We start from the raw sequence: 19259 nt of genomic DNA on the forward strand, positions 1-19259 counted from the left end.
TCTAGGCCCCGGAGACTTTTGACAGGCTGCAGACTACCGTTCCAAGACCCCTACTCAGCCTTGCTAGGACAGCTCACAATTCAGGGAAGCACTTTGCTTTTGCCTAGTTATTATAAAGGGCATTTTTTGCATCTTTTAATTTTTTTGTTTTTCTCAGCACTTATTTACAGTACATAATAATTACATTCATTGTAGGAAGTTGGTACATGTACATAACATGTAGAATCTAGACTGTTTCTGTTGTATCCTGATAAAATAACAATCTAGTTCTACAAAGGACATTTCAAAGGTATAGATAACCAGTTAGATGGAAGGGATTCATAGGGTGAGGTCTGAGGGGTCCTGGATGCTGGAGTTTTGTCCCCAAGGTTGGGGTGCACCACCCTCCTGGCGGGTGGACAGCTTCTTGTTGGTCTTTCTGTGAACTTCCGTGTGTTTATCTGTTCCAAAGCCCCGTCCTGTGGGGTCTCTATGGAGACCTTTTCCACATCCATGACTGAAGCGTGGGCACCCGTGTTGAAATGTGACTAGACAAAAAGGCTGTGATCTGATGCAGGCGGCTGAGCAGGGAACCCAGCAGTGTGTGTCTGTTTAGCTGCTTCTTGGTCTCTCTAGGCAGCAGTCCTCCCTCAGAAACTGTAACGTCTGCCATTCTGTTTGACCTACCCTCAAAGATACGTAGTAGGTCATACATAAGGCCCTCTTCATTCTGGAAGGGTTTTCCCCTTACTCTGAAGGTAATTTTGATTATCTAGGCAGGGCATTTAAGAAAAATCTTGACTGCTTCTATGGTATTCTGGTAATATAACAATCTAGATATGGCAGAATCAGAAATTCTGATTCTGGAAATCATACTTGGAACTTACGTTGAACTTCTTTCACATTTGCATAATATAGATTATGATTTGGTTGATTCAGTAAACACTGATTTAGTGAATTATATTGAACAAATTTTGCAGCCTGTATAAATAAATAACGCTTGCTGTCTTCATTAGAACTGAAAGACAGCAAGCAAATTTTATCTATTACAAAGAACTTTAAAGTTGAGAATATTGGACCTCTTCCTATAACTGTGTCATCCCTGAAAATCAATGGCTATAACTGCCAAGGTTATGGATTTGAAGTGCTGGACTGTCATCAGTTTTCCCTGAACCCAAACACATCTCGAGACATCAGCATTGTGTAAGTACTGGGTTTTACCTTTAGTTTGTGTGGTATTTAACACTGGGGGAAGGGCTTTTTCCATTCGTAAGACGTCTCAAGTTTCTTTTGAGTATTGATTTTGTAAAAGTGACAGGTTTTGCTGTGTTATAGTTACTTCACTTCATGACTAAAGCTGAAACCATTGAAAGTTCATAAAGGTGACTCACCTGTTACCAGGTTTACTCCCGACTTTACTTCTTCCTGGGTCATTCGGGAGCTAATGTTGGTGACTGCAGCAGACCTGGAGTTCCGCTTCACCCTCAACGTGACCCTCCCTCATCACCTGCTGCCCTTGTGTGCAGATGTGGTGCCCGGGCCCAGCTGGGAGGAGTCGTTTTGGAGACTCACAGTCGTCTTTGTCAGGTAACCCACCAGCATCCACTACCATCCCCTCCATTCCTGCACTTGAGTAATCAAGCAGAGAGCCGCTCAAATACAAACTGCCCAAGTGGAGTCAGAGCGTAAGAATTTTTTTTAAATGGCAAGTTTGAGTAGACAGTTCATACTGATTACATTCATCACAGGGAGGCGGTGTCCTGTGCATCTCATGTCTTCATTCTTTTTTCATCCCTGTCTCCTCCGCTCCCTCCCTACTTCCTCCATCTCTTGGTCCCTTCCCTTTTGCAAAAGATTCATCTGCCTGACATATGAGAAGTAGGCATGGCAGTAACCGGTCAGCTTTAATGTTGTAATAGTATTCTAATTATTAGAGATTCATAGGCCCTAGAAAGGTCACGGACACTTGTGTTCTGTGTATGTTGATTGGCAGTCACAGTGGGAGATCTGAGTGTTACTCTTAGTGGCTCACCTTATTAGTTCAATGCAATGACAAATCGAGATTATGATACAAAATAACCCTTTTAAAGGGATTTTATCCTGGAAGTATGTGTAAAAATTGAATTGTAATGTCAGTCTTACAAATGTCAGTCTTACAAATGTCAGTCTCTACAAAGTTAAGGATTTTTGTTACATTTAAGAAACATCAGAAATTATGTCATACCTCTTAATGATATTTTAACATTATATCTTCAGCCTTTTCCCATCAGTCATTCACCAATCTTATGTAATAAAACTAGTATTTAATTTTCTTTGTGGAGGGGGTGGAGTCTCACTATGTTGCCCAGGCAGCGGTAAGACTTCTGAGCTAAGCCTCTTCCTGTCCCAGCTCCAGAAGAGGGGCTCCAAGCCTGCACCATCACGCCTGGTTTCAAGTTAGTCTCTCTCTTAAATGCCAGTCAGAGTCATGCCGTGATGAATGCTGTTGTTTTTCCCTCCAGTCTGTCCTTGTTAGGTGTGATTTTAATAGCTTTCCAACAAGCACAGTGCATTCTTATGGAATTCATGAAAACAAGACAGCGGCAAAATGCTAGCTCATCTTCACAGCAGAACAATGGTCCGATGGATGTGATCAGCTCCCATTCTCACAAGTAAGAAATTGTGTGTGTGTGTGTGTGTGTGTGTGTGTGTGTGTGTGTGTGTTGGGGGGTGGGTTCTCTTCTGATACTGTAAGACTTACACATTCTTAGGCCAGGGCTGGAACAAAGGTCAGGGCTGTGGCTACGATGGGAGGGGTTCAGGACACTGTCTCCTAGGCCCTTTGCCATTTAGCAAGGGCTTGTAATTTAGGTCCCACAATACAGCTCATTTCTGATTTTATATAAGGTGATACACATTCGATTCCAAGCTTTTCTTAAAATTGATGTCAGTGTGAACAGCTGCACCCTGTCCTTTTGTATGACATAGTTCACTTGCATACTCATTGGCAGAAAACTCCCAGGACTTTAGAAGAACGGAAGGTAGAACTTCTTAATGCACACACTATGAACTTCTGCGTCTTTCTCATGAATGTAGAAACAGTAGAGTTTGATTTGTTTGTCTTTATGTGAAATGATTTTCTTCTTAAATCCAGAAGTAATTGCAAGAGCTTTCTTGACACATACGGCCCCGTGGATAAGGGAAGGGGGAAAAGCTGCCTTCCGGTGAGCACGCCACAGAGCAGGATGCAGAATGCTGCCAAGAGGAGCCCCGCCACGCACGGCCACTCTCAGAAGAAGCATAAGTGCTCTGTCTATTACAGTAAACACAAGGCCAGCGTGTCTGCAGCCAGCGGTGCCAGCGCTGCTGCAGAGGAGAAACAGACTTTGACCTTGGGCGGCTCCCTGTCCGCTGCTAAAGAAGACATTTGTGCCGATGATGTGGGTGAGAACTGGGTCGGCCTCAAATATGCAAGTGGCATGAATGTCAGTCTGCAGAAGAATTTAACCCTCCCCAAAAACTTAATGAATAAAGATGAAAACACACTGAAACACACAGTTGTTAATAATACTTCAGAATGCAGTCTGAAGGATCGAATACAGACATGTATGTTTCCTAAGGAAACGGACATTAAAACTTCAGAAAACATAGCTGAGCTCAAGGAACAAGAGTTCAGTCCACTGAAGAGCTCTAAGAAACTACCTGAAAATCCTTTGCCAAGAAACTCACCTCAGTACCAACAGTCAGACTTGCCAGAACTTTCCAGGAGACATAATGGTAATCTTTTCTCCTCCTTAATTCTTCTCGTCTGTTTGCCGCTCCTGTCTGTGTTCTGGATGGGTTTTTGTTTTTCTCACCTGTGACCTTTAGTTTTATTTGCAGATGCTGAGTTCTTTGGTTCACTCAGAGTTATTTAGCAAAGGTATGGATGTTGCAATACGACTTGTCAAATGTAGTTTCAAGACAGAGTGCCAAGTTTTTAGAACATTGTGGCTTAGAAGTTTAATTTTTGGTCCATAAATTTAGAGAGAGGGTTGTGAATATCCTGTTTTCAGGAGAAGGACATGGACACCTTTTTCTAAGTATTTGTTCTCAGCTTTTCAGACTACAGTATTTGCAAAAGTTAATCAGCCCATGCAGTGTTTAATAGCTGCTTCCATCTCACGTTCCCTGGCCGTGATTCTTCTTTAATAGCATCTCTTGATTAAAAGAAGACAGATGTCCTCATGTGGCAAATAGAGTTAATGGAAACGCAGTGAACTAGGCTGCGAAGACTACGTGCAGACAAAATCGGAATTATACTTCACCCAATCCCTTTGGCCTCTGACAGGACTGTGCTTTCTCTTTTCCCTTCTCCTTTTTTCTGTCTCTCTGACTTTTTTTTTCATACCTTAAAGAAACATTTTTGTAGTCCTGAGAATTGAACCCAGTGGTACTCTACCACTGAGCTGTAGCCTCAGTTCTTTCTTTAAATTTTGAGACAAAATCTCACACCTTGTCCAGACTGGCCTGAAACTTGCCATTTGCCTATCTTAGCCTCTCCTCCCAGCCTCCCATGTGGCTGGGATTACAGGCGTGTACGTCCACACCTGCCGTGACCATTTTAATATGCATATTGCTGTATCTGTTAGAAAAGCTCCAGTTGCCTTGGATCTTAATTTAAAACATCTAAATATTTTAAAAATTGTGTTAGTGTCATGTTACTGCCATGAAATACTTGAGGCAATTAACATAAAAAAGATTTATGTGTTCTGGAAGTTCTAGTCCAAGATCAGGCGACTCCGTTGCTTTAGATTGTTGGTGGGGTATCAGGTAGAAATGAGAGGGAGTGTGTACGGGGGGAAAACCGTTCATTTCCTGAGGCAGTCCCCTTCGCGAGCACTCCCAGTGACCCAAGGACCTGTGTGCAGCAAAGCCCATCTCCTAAAGACCCATGCCACCTCCTGATAGTGCCCCCTTGGGGACCAAGCCTTAAGCACACGGACCTTTGGAGAACACCATCCAAACCAGCAGTAACATGTTTCTCACGCTTTGAATTGTGGAGACAGTACAGAAAGACTTTAGATCAGCTAATTTTAGTGAACTTCAAGTATTTCATAAAAACCTACATTAAATTTTGAATGTTCCATGTAAGGACATTTTTTACTTAAAAGAAAGTCAGAGCCCTTCGGGCAGCTGCACATCCATTGTAGCAGCTCCTAGTTTCAGGCTATTTGTACCATTTGCCCTGGCCAGAGTGTGCGCTAGCACGTGGACTCAGGTCTGCAGGGTTGTACTGTGCTCTGTGTGGACAGACCTGGAGAGAGTGTGTCCTTGGATACTGCAGGTCTTTAGACCAAACCAGATATCTTGTCTGCAGATATTCATAGTGGGGTATTTAGGTGCCTTTTGATGTGCTTCTGATCTGTACTGTCTAAGGGCCCAGACTATAAAATGTTTATGAAAGGATATAATTCCTGTTGGGCTTTTCCATGTTTTTTTTAATCGCTTAAGCCTAAGAAATCTTTGACATAGGCTGGCTTTGTATACATTTGAAACAATAGCTGTGTGAGAGAATCCCCCTTCCACAACTGCTTCTTCTGGGGTCCCTTGTGCCCATCAGATGTCTGGATGAACGTGCCTGCAAAACACAGCACCCAAGACACTGTGGGCAGGTAGGTTGGGAGGGACCTGCTGCTTCATCATAGTGCCTTGTTGCAGTTGAAATGTGGAGGTGAGAATTAAAAACGTATAGGCAAGAATGGGTCTTAGGATTTGAATTCGTGCATTAAGATTCTTCTGTCTGATTCTTGATGTTTAATGCCAGTGCCTCAAGCAAGATTACTTTGAGTTACAACACTTCAGTAGGTGTGAGTAAATTTAATATAGAAGTCCATAAATATAGGGTTAGTCTGCATTATTTAGATGCTAAGTCAGTTGGCTCAGAATCCTTCCTTGCAGATTGTTACTATGTTCATAGTGTCTTGAATGGAAATGAATCTCTCACTACAAAAAAAAAAATGTTTTAACTGCTTTTTGTTTAGATCAGCCTCATGTGACGTGCTGTCATGGTGATTGTTGGTCAGATCAAATAAAACTTACTGGAGAAAATTTGACTTCTGACTATGTTTACATCAGCAATTTCTAAGGTGCTAATTCACCGTCCTGTATTTTTCTATAGAATTATTTCAACAGGAGAACCCTTATAGGGAAGTCCCTTCAGTGATACGGACTTCTTTATCTGTGGGTTCTGCATTCACAAATTCATCCACCTGGGAAGTCAGCCAGGGATTGTAAATATTCAAAAGTGTAGATGTTTTGGGTCATCATTCCCCAAACAATATAACAGCTACCTACATAGCATTTATATTGTACTAGGTGGTTAAAAGTAATTTAGAGGTGATTTAAAGTTTTCAGGAGGATATGCCAGGTTGTCTTCAAACGCTATGCTATTTTATATAATTCCTCAGATTTTGGACTGGGAGACTAGAACCAATCTCTCAGGATTCTGAGGGATGAATATTTTTTTTCTTTTGACTTCTTAGGTTTTGCCTTTGTCCTAGGAAAACATCAAAGATGCCAAAAGGCAAACAAATTACCTGCCATCAGTTGACAATTTAAAAATTTAAAGAATTAAAAATGTTAAAAAAAAATAAAAATGTTAAAAGTAAGAAGCAACTGAGAATAAAAGGGGAAGATAATTGTAGTTTGAGGATAGAAATTATAGCTTTTAGTGGTATTAAGGGTTTTGGGGTTTTTTTCATTAACCTTATTGGTACATTTTAAGTATACAGTACAGTTATATTCATCATTGGGATCTTGTACCTTTACCTGACTTATCTTGGTTATTTTTTCCCCATTCCCCTGCCCTCCCTTTACCCCCCCTTCACCCTTCCCTATTTACAAAGACTTTGTCTCCATTCTTTCCTTTTCTCATAGTTTTTCTTTGCCTTTCTTTCCTTTCCCCTACCCTTCCCACTTCCCCTACTCCTTTAAACTTTTTCTTCCTATTACATTTTATCAATTATACATTTTGATCCTTATTTACACTTTTAGTTTTTTATACCAGAGAAACTGTTTGGTATTTACTTGTGTGTCCTATTTATTTCAGTTAAGAGTATAGCCTCAGTGTGCATCCATTTAGCTATAAATGTTTCTTGTTTCTCGTTCTTTATGGATGAATATTATTCCATTTTATAGAAAAAAACACATCTTTATCCATTCTTCAGTTGATGGGCAATTGGGCTGTTTCCAAGTTTTAGCTATTACAAACTGCGCCATTATAAACATGGGTGTGCACATGTCTCTGTGATGTTCTTTTAATTCTTTTGGAAAGATCCCAGCAGAGAGATAACTGGGTCATATGGGACCTCTAGTCCCAGCTCTTTGAGGCATCTCCATATTGATTTCAACAGTGGTTGCACCAGTCTGCACTCCCACCAATGATGTAGGAGGGTTCCTTTCTCCCCACAGTCCCGTCAGCATTTGCTATTGGCTGATTTCATGATAGCAGCCATTCTTTCTGGGGTGAGGTGGAATCTCAGTGTTGTTTTCATCTGCATCTCTCGAATGACCAGTGTTGAACATTTATTCATATATTTATTTGCTGCTTTTACTTGTTTGAGAAATATCTATCTGTTCATTTCAGGTGCCCATGGGATCAATTAGTTTTTTCTGTGATCTGTGCAAGAATGTATGGGGGTGAACAGGCACAGCACATCATTCCTGATTCTGAGGTCTTGTACTAGGCAATATTCTCCTGTTGGCTTGACTACTAGTAAAATGGGTGCTTTGTATGGGGACTGGCGTGACATCACTGACCCTGCAGTCAAAAATGTGTCAATAATGGCCTTTTGCTCCAGCCTATCCTCTCTTGAGGGGGTATTTCCTTTTGTGAGGATATAGGTTAGGATCCTTGAGCGGAATGTTTACCAGAGAGCCATCAAACAATGTTTGCAAAATCAACTCCTAGCAAAAGAATTGATCCTTGATGGGCTGGGATGGCTAGTTCTTGCTGGCTAGGACGTGAGTTGCCCCAGCTTTGAGTGACAGAGTGACACTGAGATGAAGGAGTATGTCCTTTCCAGTTACTTGCTTGGGCCATCTTGGTATTACCAGGAAGGCTGCTTGAGAAAGGAAATCTCCCAACTGGCAATTCAGAGTAGAGGGTAAAGAAAACTGACCAGTTAACTCCTTCCAGGCCTCTATCAGCTGAAGAACAGGATGATAATTTGCCTTGAGGTTGGGATTAAGAGACCTCATAACCCAGAAGGAAAGGAAATTTGCTTACCCCCACTATTGAAGTGGTTGGAAGGGAACCGGCCCTATAGCCTGCACTTGATCTATCTGTAATAAAACCATAAAGAGTAAAGTGCTCAGAAGTGAGAAAACCCTGTCTACAAGAACCTTCTCAGTTTTCACTTCCAACTTTGAACATTGCTTGCTTGCTTGCTTGCTTTGCTTTGCTTTGCTTTTTGGGGAGCAGGGGATTTACTTTGTGGAAAACATGACATTTCAATCTTAAGAACCTTTCTAGAATCTGTGGAAAAGTGCAGCTTTAGTCTTGTGAGCTGAGCTCTGCTCACCTAATGATTGAGGATCCTAAGTTCAGATCAGGGGTTTCCTGTGTGCTTTAATAGATTGGAAACATGCACTCACTGGGTTGAAACCCACCAATATCTACCACATTGGCCTTTTCTTGAAGAGCATAGAATGTTCAGTAGAAGCAAGTCTAGTAATAAGATTGTCCTGGGGAGAGGGCAGAGGGAATTCTTCATTCTGCAAATGCCTTAAGTGGTTTTCTTGATGCAAGACAACCTCAAAGAACTGTGCCATCTGTCCTAAGCCATCTGTTTTTATCCTGAGTGTCGTTTACTGTATGAAAAGAAAAATTTCCAGTGTAAATATTATTGGCTGTGACTTCCTGCTTGTTCTTGAAAAGCACAGAATATTTTCTGAAGAACAGAGCATATCTTCTTCCCTGCACCTTTTCCTGCCTCCTTTTGAGGAGCCTATGCTGTAAATTATGAATTAAGATTACTGGAAGTGAAGTCTTCAGGCAGATTCTTCATGGCTGTGTTTGCCCACACTTGTTTTCTGGCATCATTCTGTCAATAGCTATAAACAACTGGATTTTTTAAGATGCCTTGATCATTTCTTCAAGGTGGCACTTTATGTGTAATGAAAAGTGATCTTTTGAAATATAGTTATTTTTAATTGTATGATTCAAATAATACAGGCTTAGAATTATAGCTAAAGATAAACTTTTTTGCCTTAGTACTGCCAAAGAGAAATAGCAAGTTATTTAATTGCTTTGTTCTTAGAATAATATATGATAATATAATTGTAAATATAAATTGTATAATATGTAATAATATATAACTGGTTTGGGCCTTAGTACCACCAAAGAGAAATAGCAAATTATTTCATTGCTTTGCTCTTAGAATAATATAATGTAGCAAACTTTTCAATTTAATAATATTCCAAGCTTTGAAGTTAAAAGATTGAATTAGATACCCCTAAAATACTTGAAATACCTGCATTCACAGAAGTTTTTGAAATGTTCCCACTTATTTGGATGTACTATTAAATTGCTTATTCAAAATATACCAGTTGATTAGATGTAAGACAGCAAATAGCTACTTTTTGGAGGTATGATTGACATACAAGAAGCTGTGTGTTTGTAATGTAATTGCCCTTCTAGTTGCTGGAGTCTGGTTGCAGAGGTCAAAACTGCCTTATTTTTTAGTAATGCTCAGGGAGGCTTTCTTCCTATCTTTTTCCCTACCTCCACTGTCCCATCCCTTCATGGACTTAACAGAAAAACCATAAACACTGCCTCCCAGAGTTTCTTACTGACTCCTTATTATTTTTTTCCAATTGTTATTAATTTTTAACTGGCATATACTCTGTGAGATCACAAGAATATTACATGCTTAAGGGGTGATGTGGTTGGCTACTTTAAAAAATGAAGTATATACTTAAGGTATTTACATATTCTTTGTTATTTTCATGTTAAATTTTTATAATCACTGAAAAACTAGTTATGAGCCTTCATTTTATTACTGATCCTGATTCTTGGCTCCACAGAAGACATACAAAATTTCTGAGTCTCCTTTTTACTACTTTTTGGGTGTTCAATATTGACTTAAATTTGGGCCCTTCTTGAGATACTTTGATGATTTTTCTTTTAGGTGATAAAGAAAGCTTTTTAAAAATCCACTTTTTCACAAATTAGGTTGCTAGAAAAGTAATGGCAGTTTTTTTGAGGAGAATTACCTGCATTCTGTCTGGTGCTTCAGGCTTCCGCAATCCAAGATGGCATCTGTATTAGAGAGAGACCATTCTGGCCAGGCATAGTATGAGCAACAAGGCTTGTTTGTTTATTGCTGGGGCACCCAGCAAGCAGGCTGAGTCTGAAGGGGAGTCAGCCTAGAACAGGTAGACAACAAAGAATTTAAAGGGAAGGGAAGGAGTTATTGCCTAGAGCAGTTTGGTGGGGGACAGATAGAGTAAGATCACTCTTCTCTGGACAGCAAGTGTCTTGTCTTTGTTCTTCTTTGAAGTTTCCTGTACTTTCGTTGCCGATGTTTAAGGACACCCAGGCCATGCTCAGTGCTGCGCTCCTGCCTGCACAGTTGCCATGGAGACAAGCATTGTCTAATTTCTGAAGCCTTTTTTAGCTATCCTTTTTGTTGTGTCTCGCACTCTGCCTGACTGGTTAGTGTAAAAGCAACATGTTGTCTCAGTAAGGTGTATGAGCCTCCTTTTTGGCTGAGAGGATCTCAGCCCCTTTGCCTTTGGAGGGTTACAGCTGCTGGGGAGTCTATCTGATTCAGTTAGGTAAGAATGGAGCCAGCCATTCTGGGAGCTGTCAAAAGGATCTCAGGAAAGGGAGGTAACAGGTCCCTATGTTGTCAGATTAGGGCTTTCATGGTAACAGGCAGGCTGGGGGAGGAAGGTTCCCCATTAAAAGCTGAGAGGTAATAAGAGTGGCAACAAGGTTGACAGAGGATGTCTCCAGCTGAGACTCAAGCCTGCAGTGGAGTGTGGATGAGTAGCTGAGGCATATGTCTGAGCATCTGGCCAGATGGCAAGGGAAGACAGCTCTTCCCAGGAAGTGTTCTGCGAGCAGCTCTGGGTTTAAATGGCAAGGAAGGCAGAATGAGCCTCTCTCTGTTTCAGTGGGCAAGGGGTCGATAAGAGGAAGGGGGATCCTTTAGGGGTGAGGGCAAGTGAAGAACTCAAGATTGGAGGCCTGATGGTGAAACCAAGTAAGACTAAAGCAGGCGAAGTGAGGTAGCTGAAGTGGCAGGATAAGCAGGGGAAAGGCATTTGCGTGTTCTGGAGTTAAGGTCAGCCTGAGAGAAGTAGGGGAGATTACTTGAAATTTAAGTAATCAGCAGGACAGAGTTTTACCTGAGAGTGATATACCCACTGGAGAGAGTCTCGTAGATAGCCATTGGGGTTAGGCTGTCTTCATAGGGCTGGGTGTCAGGCGAAGGAGAAGGTTAGCGGCATGTTGGATCTCTTCAGGCTTACTGCGGATGTGGGAGATGGTCTGCAGTGGGACTGGCCTCTGGGCTGAGGTTTGGCCCAAGCAGAAAAGTGTGGCCATATAAAAGCTCAAATGGAGTGTATCCTGTAGGTTCCCAGGGGGTGGCTGGGATGTGGAGAAGAGCAATCTGGAGCAGGGAAGTCCAGTCTGTATGGAGCTGGAGTGTAGCTTAGTGAGGTGGGCCTTGAGGACACTATAGGCTCTCTACCCTTTTGGATGATTGAGGCCAGTAAGGGCTATGGAGGTTTTTATTTGATTATTGAAAGCTGGACCATTGTCTGATTGAATGGAGGTAGGAAGGCCAAACTGAGGGATAGAATCAGCTAGGAGGGAGTTGACAATGGCCATGACCTTTTCTGAGCCTGTGGGAAAGCCCTCTACCCATCCAGTAAAGTTATTGACCCAGACCAGAAGATAGCTTAGCTTTTGTATTTGTGGTATGTGGGTGAAGTTAATTTGTTATCCCCAAGTTAGAGAAAAATGTCATGCTTGATATATAGGAAAAGGAGGGAGTCTCAAAACTCTGAGATGTGGTTTTGTGCAGATGGAGCATTGAGTGGTGATGGTTTTGAGGAGGGTCCTCTAGGACGAAAAGTAAAGGAGAGGTTCAAGCAGTTGGATTAAGGTCTGTTTCTTGAATGAAAATTGTCAGGTAAGGAGGAAAGAATAGCGTGGGCCTCTGAAACAGGAAGAAGGAAACTTTTCGAGCTTAGGAACCATCTATCTTTGATACACAGTCCTTGCTATTACTGGTATTTAGAAAAGGAATAGGCCAGGATTATGTTGGAAAGGGCAAAATGTTGACCCTTGGGGGTTGGGCTCTGGGAGATGGAAGCAGATGTGGTCTGGAGGTAGGTATGTCAGTGGAGAATGACGCCTAGGTAGATGACTGATGGGGAAGAGATTTGGGCCTGGAGGGAGATACGTGGTATCTCTGGGAATCTAGATGTTGTAATAATAACTTGTTTTAGTGGGACAGCTTGTGTGAGGGGCTGTAGAGGAGGGGGTCATCCATATCCTGTATGAGATGAGAGGAAGAGGAGAAAAGGGAGAGCAAATCATGGGCAGGGGCCTGACTGAAATAGTGGGGGCTGTCTTGGAAACCCTGCAACAGAATGGTCCAGATCAGCTGTCAGGACTGGTGGGTGTCAGGGTCCGTCCCGGAGAAGGCAAAGAGAGGCTTTAAGGAGGGGTGCAGGGAGATAGTGAAAAATGCATCTTTTGGGTCTAAGACAGAGGACAAAAGTGTATAGGGGTTTGGCACCATGGGGTGTATGGGAAGGATTGACAGCAGAGATCTTGTACCACTCTGTTAAGTATGGATCTGAAGGGGAGTTGACGGGGATTAAGAGTCTGTGTCACAGTGAGAAATACAGGCTGTCATCCCTGTAAAGCCAGGTCAGGGATGGGATACTGTCATTGGGCAGGGTAGAAGTGGTTTGGTTTGAGAGGGGTATTAAGTGGTTATTGGGATGAAGTCAGGGATGGGGAGGAGGGTGTATCCCAGACTCTGGGTTGGAGGTAAGGGGAGATGATGGGAGCCATGGAAGGAGACAGGGAAGGGAAAAACTGGGCGGCTGTAAGTGCTGGTTGTGTTCTGGGGATGGTCAGAATGGCTGGCAGCTTGGTTAAGCTGTCTTACACTAAAACGGAAGTGAGACAGGTGGGGATGACTAAGAATGAGAGTAAGAAAAGGTGTTGGCCCAATTGACTCCAGACTGGGGGCATTTTAAAAGGTCTGGAGACTTTGCCATCACTGCCCATAACAGTAGTTGGGGCCTGAAAGACTGGGCCTTGAAAAGAAGCAAGGGTAGAATGAGTGGCCTCTGTATTGATCAGTAACGGGATGGACTTCCTCTACCATAAGAGTTACCAAGAGCTCAGGATCCACAACGAACGGTGCAGGGGCCTCTGTGGCCCCTGGGTGGTGTCAGTCTTTGGTGGCCAGGCTAACAAGGTCTGAAGGACCTGGTTGGAAGTCTCTGGGATTGTGGTCCACTGGCAGGGGTGGCTGCTAGTGTTGGACAATCAGACTTCCGGTGAGGACCCCTCTCCCCCCGTAAAAGGGGCATGGCCTAGAGAGGGAATCCCAGGCTGTGTGCATTCCCTAGCCCAGTGATTGTTCTTGCAGCATTTGAAGCATGGCCTCGGAGAGGGGTACCTCAGGTCAGGGTGCCCTTGCTCTCTTTGTGGTCAATCTAGTGGTTAACTTGGGGGCTCCTTATAGCAGAGACCTGCATCTGAAGCTCAAGATGTGCTGCTTTTGAGCTCTTTTATCTCTGTTATTAAAAATCTTAAAGGCCAGGCTGATTGGCTCCTGCTGTGAGGTTTGAGGGTCAGTCTCCAGTTTTTGTAGTTGTTTTGAATGTCTGGGCATTCTGTCGGATAGTTTTAGTTTGAATCCTCTCAAGAAACAGCCCTAGGCCCTCTGAAAGTTTGGGCTGAAAGTGCCTGCATTTGTCCCCATAGGACTGGGTCGGGGAATATATTCATTCTATTTTATATGGGGACAGAATGAAACTAAGGCTTACAGTTAAATCAGTCTAGGTGAGGCTGTATGACTGGGTCACGTATCTGGGGCATGGCTGGATGTCCCTGTTAGACCTGGGGGACTCTGTCTATTGGAAGAGGGGGACCCTCTGGAGCAGGGCCCCTTTCCAGGGTACACAGCCCGGTTGGCCAAGGGCTGGGGCTCTGAGAATGCACAGAGGTCCCAAGGCATGCATGGGCTTTAGAGCTGTGCTGGAGTCCAGGCACACATGGGCTTTGCAAGGGTAGCACTGAGACCCTGGGATGTGTGCAGTCTTGCATTGTGCTGGGTACTGGGGCTGCACAAGAGTCCCCGGGCTGTGCGGCGCTCTAGGGGATGTGCAGTGAGACAAGAGTGGTAGAGGTCGCAGGGGCACAGGGGTCAGGTCTGAGGCCTCTGGTTGCCCCACCCTCAGAGGGGTGGTGAGTGGGCTGTCAGGCTATCACGGTCTTTTGCAGAGGGAGAGGACAGGAGAGCAGCACTGAGCAGGGCTGGGCTGGGGCCTGGAGCTGCTGGGGTGAGGGAGGGGAGGTCCTTATGGGAGATTAGGGCCACGCTGTGATCTGGACCAGGTGTGGGGCGGAGTGGTGGAGACCTGTGAGGGGAGGTGTGGTCCTGGTCACGGAACCTTCAGAAGGCTTCCAAGGTAACACATAGGGTTCTCTGGCCTGCACCATCAATCAGGTGCTCTGCAAGGCAGGAGTTGGGAGTGTGAGGGCAGTGTCTGGGGCCCCCCAAGGCAGGACTCCATGTCTAGTGCCTGGGATGGCAGTGCCACCTGTGGGGTGGAGGCCCATATTAGAAAGGGGAGGAAGAGGAAAAGCAGCCACAGTGGTGGCTGTGAGTTGTGCAGCCTTGGTCAGCTAGTGCCCTGTGGCCAGCGCTTGAGTTTGGAGGTGACCCTGGGCACTCAGACCGGGCGTGGAGTAGTGTGTTTATGTAGCCAGACAACTACAGAGGCAGCAGCAGGGAGGGTGGGGGCGGTGCACTGTGCAGGCCTCCATTCATCTGGCCCAGGCTGCACTCCTCACTGGACAGCAGGCTGTGTGTGTGGGTGTTGTGGTCTTGCTGCAAATACACGTGCTGGCTGGACAGGGCCTTGGACTCTGGCAGCGCAAGGTGGCACTGGTGTCATCACCGTTATGCTGTGTCACCAGGCCATGAGGGCACTGAGTGGGCTCAGGGCCAAGCCAGGTGTCCCAAGCATGGGTGCCCAGTACCAGTGCTGTGCGGCCTGGGATCTGGGCAGGTGCTTGGGCTGGACAGTTGGTGCTCAGAGCCTATGGCTGGTCCCCTGGGGGTGCATGGGAGGGAGGGAGCCAAGTAAGGGGAGTGGAAGGAAAATCTTACACAGCCCATGTGGTTAACTACTTAGGGCAGGTCTGAGGATCCAGTGTCACAGAATAGCTGCCCTAGGAGGAAAGGGCTTGGAATAAGGCTTGAAAGTCCTCCAGGCAGGGTCGCCCTGTCCCATGTTTCGGCACCAAATGTAATAAAGAGAGAGCAACCATTCTGGGCAGGCATTGTGCGAGGAACAAGGTTTATGTAACACTCTGGAGCCCAATGAGCGGGTTGAGTCTGAAGGGGAGTCAGCCTAGAGCAGGCAAAGAACAAAGAATTGAAAGGGAAGAGGTGCACTTATTGCCTTGAGGAATTTGGGGGTGGATAGAGTGAGATCACTTCTCAGCCGGTGTCTTGTGTTTGCTTTTTGAAGTTTTCTGTTCTGCTACTGCTGAGGCTTGATGGTGCCTGGGCCATGCTTGCTGCTGTGCTCCTGCCAGCACAACTGCCGTGGCGACAGTGTGTGCTCCAGCACCACTGGGTGTGACAGCGGCCTTATTTCTATTGCTTCTCCCATCTCCCTTTCTTTGGATGCTTATTTCGTTTACTTATTTATAGATCTGGGTATTCCCATTTGTGGATGTTTGTATAGAAGAAATCAAATTGCTCAGTGAAAGAATGACTTAATTTTGGCAGCTTGTGAAATAATAATGATTTTGTAGGGCTGTGGTTGGGTGTTTAATTCATAAATGTAAAGGTTAAAGGGAATCCAAAAGATCTATCCCTGCTTATTTATTTTTAATTGAGTTTATATCCCCGCTTATTTAAATAGGGTAAATTTACACCCTCAGGGCATATGTTTGGCTATCTAGGAATTCAGACATTTCTTGATTACCTTTGGTCCAGATTCTTTAGGAACTCTGTGGTTAGTTTCTCCTTATTCACAGTGATCAGATGCGCCTCTGAATATGCCTTGGGCCATTACCTTTGTGAGTTTGTCCTATCTTAGCCAAAGACAGAAATACATTCCATGATGGAACCACAAAGTTCATTTTCTGTATTCATCTCATCACAACATTTGGAGGTAATAAGCTTAGATTAATGTTGATTGAGTCTTGTTTTCTGAAATTTAAGGCTTCATATGTTGTGGCTGTACTTAAACCATAAAATACTACATGTGGGAAGTGACTCTGTTGTCTGCTGGCCCAGTATGTTTATAGTCATATATTTATATTACTTTCAGTTAATGGAATAAAATATGCTTACAGAAGTTATTTGGAAGATGTATGAATCTTGCTTTGAGTGAGTTTCATCTGTGGTGTCAGAATCAGAGGGTACGTGACTGCTCCTTTCATTTTGCTGGCCGAGAGGCTTGCCCCTCCCTGGGTCCTCTACTTGCCTCTGCTGAAGCTCACTTCCAGAAGCCTTTGCTGCACAGTGTTCACTGCCTTAGATTTCTATGGTGCCATTAAGGATCCTCAGCTAAAGGAAAAAAAGAGATGGTATTGAAGTACTTTCTGTTTTAAATGAGAAAACTGAGGCCAATTATTGCTTTGCCTGTATTATAAATTAGCAAGCTTACTATGAAACTGCTTAAAAGAAACACATGGAAAAACTGGGCTGGTGCTTGCCTAGCCTGGGCAAGGTCCTGGATTCCAGCCTCAGTAGCATATCCCACCCCTTAAAATGGGGAAAAAAAAACAAAAAACAAAAAAACAACCCAAACATTGTTTCAGATAAGATTCCTTCCTGCAGTGCTCCCGACTGCCTTGACCTTAGACTGTTCCTCCCTGGCTGCTGGCTCTGTTCCCTGGACTGGGTGAGTGTTGTGTAGAGGAAAGGCCTTCCCTGGCTGGGCTTGCTATGCTTTCTATGTGTGTCTATGCTGGGGTCATGCTGCACCTGTCAGGTCAGGTGGTGGGGAAAAGGTCCCACTGTGTTCCTCTTGTGGATGAAGAAACTGAAATTCTAAAATCAAAACTAATTATTGATGCAGTCATTACCAGAACTGAAGTCTTTTTCTATCTCTCTCTTTGCACTTTTGATAAAATACAAGTAGAAAATTTACCATTTTAGTTGTTTTTAATTATAAAAGACAGTGGCATCAAGTTATATTCACATTGTTGCACAACATCAATGCTACCCATTTTCAGAACATCTTGATCCTCTTGGTCAGTGACTCCGTTGATACAAACCCATCACTCACTTCCCGCAGCCCTTGGAAACCTCCATTCTACTTTCTGTCTCTTTAATTGACTACGTTAGGTTCCTCATACAAGTGGAATCACAGAACGTTAGTCCTTTTGTTCTAGTTTATTTCACTTAGCATGTCTTCAAGATTCATCCATGTGGTAGCAAGTATTAGGATTTCATTCTTAAAAAAAAACTCGAGCATTTTAGGTGTACATTTCAGTAGTGTTAAGTATGCTTACGTTATGCAAAGAATCACGCTGAATGGTTTTCTGTGGTATGTGTGTGTTACATTATTTATCCATTCGTCCATCGGTGGACATTTGGGGTGTTCCCACCTTGGAGCTATTATGAAGAATGATACTGCAGTGAATATTGGTTTCCTTGCACCAACCTTTTTCCCTGATCTCTTTTAAAGATTCTAGAACTTTTATTTTAAGTGTATTTTTACCGTAAACAAAATAAATTCTGGAGCATTGTAGATGTCAAAAGCAATCCTTAAGCCTAAATCTCATTAAATCAAATGAGATTGTTTGGTATACAAAAGAGGTTTAATTATGGGGAATACGAATGAAAAATTAGCTAGAAATTGAATTGTTTTTATTTATTCAAGGAAATAACCAGCAAGTGCCTGTCAAGAATGAAGTAGACAGTTGTGAAACTTTGAAAAAGGTTGACATAAAGTCTTCTTCAGAAAAGAAGATTGACAAAGCATCTAAAGAAGACATATATTCTGAGAAACAGGACATACCTTCAGTGGAGGTCTGTATTTTTTTTCCTTGTGTATAAAAAGAACACAATCTATGTTTAGGGCCCAGAATACAAATTTCTATGTAACCAGTCCATCTCGTACTTTTAAATGCATTTGAATCCATATTAGTAAGTTTGATGTGTTTTTCAGAAAGTTTTATCTCTCTTTTAACTACTAAGTTCTGATGAAACCAGATAGCTTTTACACCCTAGCAAAACTATTTCTTAGCAAATAAAGTTAAGAACCAGACTGTGACCTCTTCTGTCTGGTTGTTACCAGTGTCCATTTTCTAGGGTGTACTCTGGCTGAATGGCTTTTTGTCTGTCTTTGTCTCCATGTCTATCATCATCTTCTCTTTAAAAGAGCAGAAGAATACCATGATACAATAGAGGAAAAACTGTCCTGCAATGACAGAAGAACTCAGTTTGTAGCTAGAAAGGGCCCTCTTGTATATCTTAAGAGAAGTTGATGTATCGTAAAGAATATAGGTACATCCTGCTTAAATTTATGGAACTTGAAGCGTAGAGTTGGGCAAAGGCAAGGAAATTGAGAAACACAACTTAAACTTGCCTCAGACATCTCTGTAAGCACATTCACTGCTAGAGCACAGTGGAGCAGTGTCTTCGAGAGAAGGAAAATAGGAACAAAGTGTTGTGTCCAGCAAAGTTTACACTGAAGTGCAGGGCAACAGGCAGATATACTGAAACACAAATGCGCTCATGGCCTTTCTTGAAAAATCAAGTTAATGAAATTGAGCCCCCAACCAAGGTAGAAGAAAAAAGTCATGATTGAAAATGCTGTGATAGAGGTCTTTTGGTGAGGTTCAGTCCACTTTCTATACAGAACTAAGACTACTAAACAATTGACAAATAATAACAGCAAAAAGACTGCAGATATAAACAAAGTAAAGGTAGTAATATTTGCAAAACAGGAGGTTCAGTTGCAGTAGCAAAAACAAGTTTTTAATTTTATTCCTACTTGCTAGAGCTAATTTAGAAATTAAAATTTATAGC

The 19259-nt window shown here is 43.1% G+C and overlaps 1 protein-coding gene across 1 annotated transcript in view; it reads left to right on the top strand.

Annotated features, from left to right (window-relative positions):
- Positions 1 to 19259, top strand: part of Tmem131l (transmembrane 131 like) — a 155029-nt gene that overhangs the window by 111520 nt on the left and 24250 nt on the right. Inside the window, exons 21-25 of the mRNA XM_010628002.3 lie at positions 996 to 1182; positions 1381 to 1566; positions 2481 to 2630; positions 3113 to 3735; positions 18109 to 18257. Of these exons, the coding sequence (XP_010626304.1) occupies positions 996 to 1182; positions 1381 to 1566; positions 2481 to 2630; positions 3113 to 3735; positions 18109 to 18257 (1295 nt within the window). The remainder of the gene's footprint in view (positions 1 to 995; positions 1183 to 1380; positions 1567 to 2480; positions 2631 to 3112; positions 3736 to 18108; positions 18258 to 19259) is intronic.

This window comes from Fukomys damarensis, unplaced genomic scaffold (assembly GCF_012274545.1).
Source record: "Fukomys damarensis isolate Sample0158 unplaced genomic scaffold, DMR_v1.0_HiC HiC_scaffold_38, whole genome shotgun sequence".
NCBI classification, from domain to species: Eukaryota; Metazoa; Chordata; class Mammalia; order Rodentia; family Bathyergidae; genus Fukomys; species Fukomys damarensis.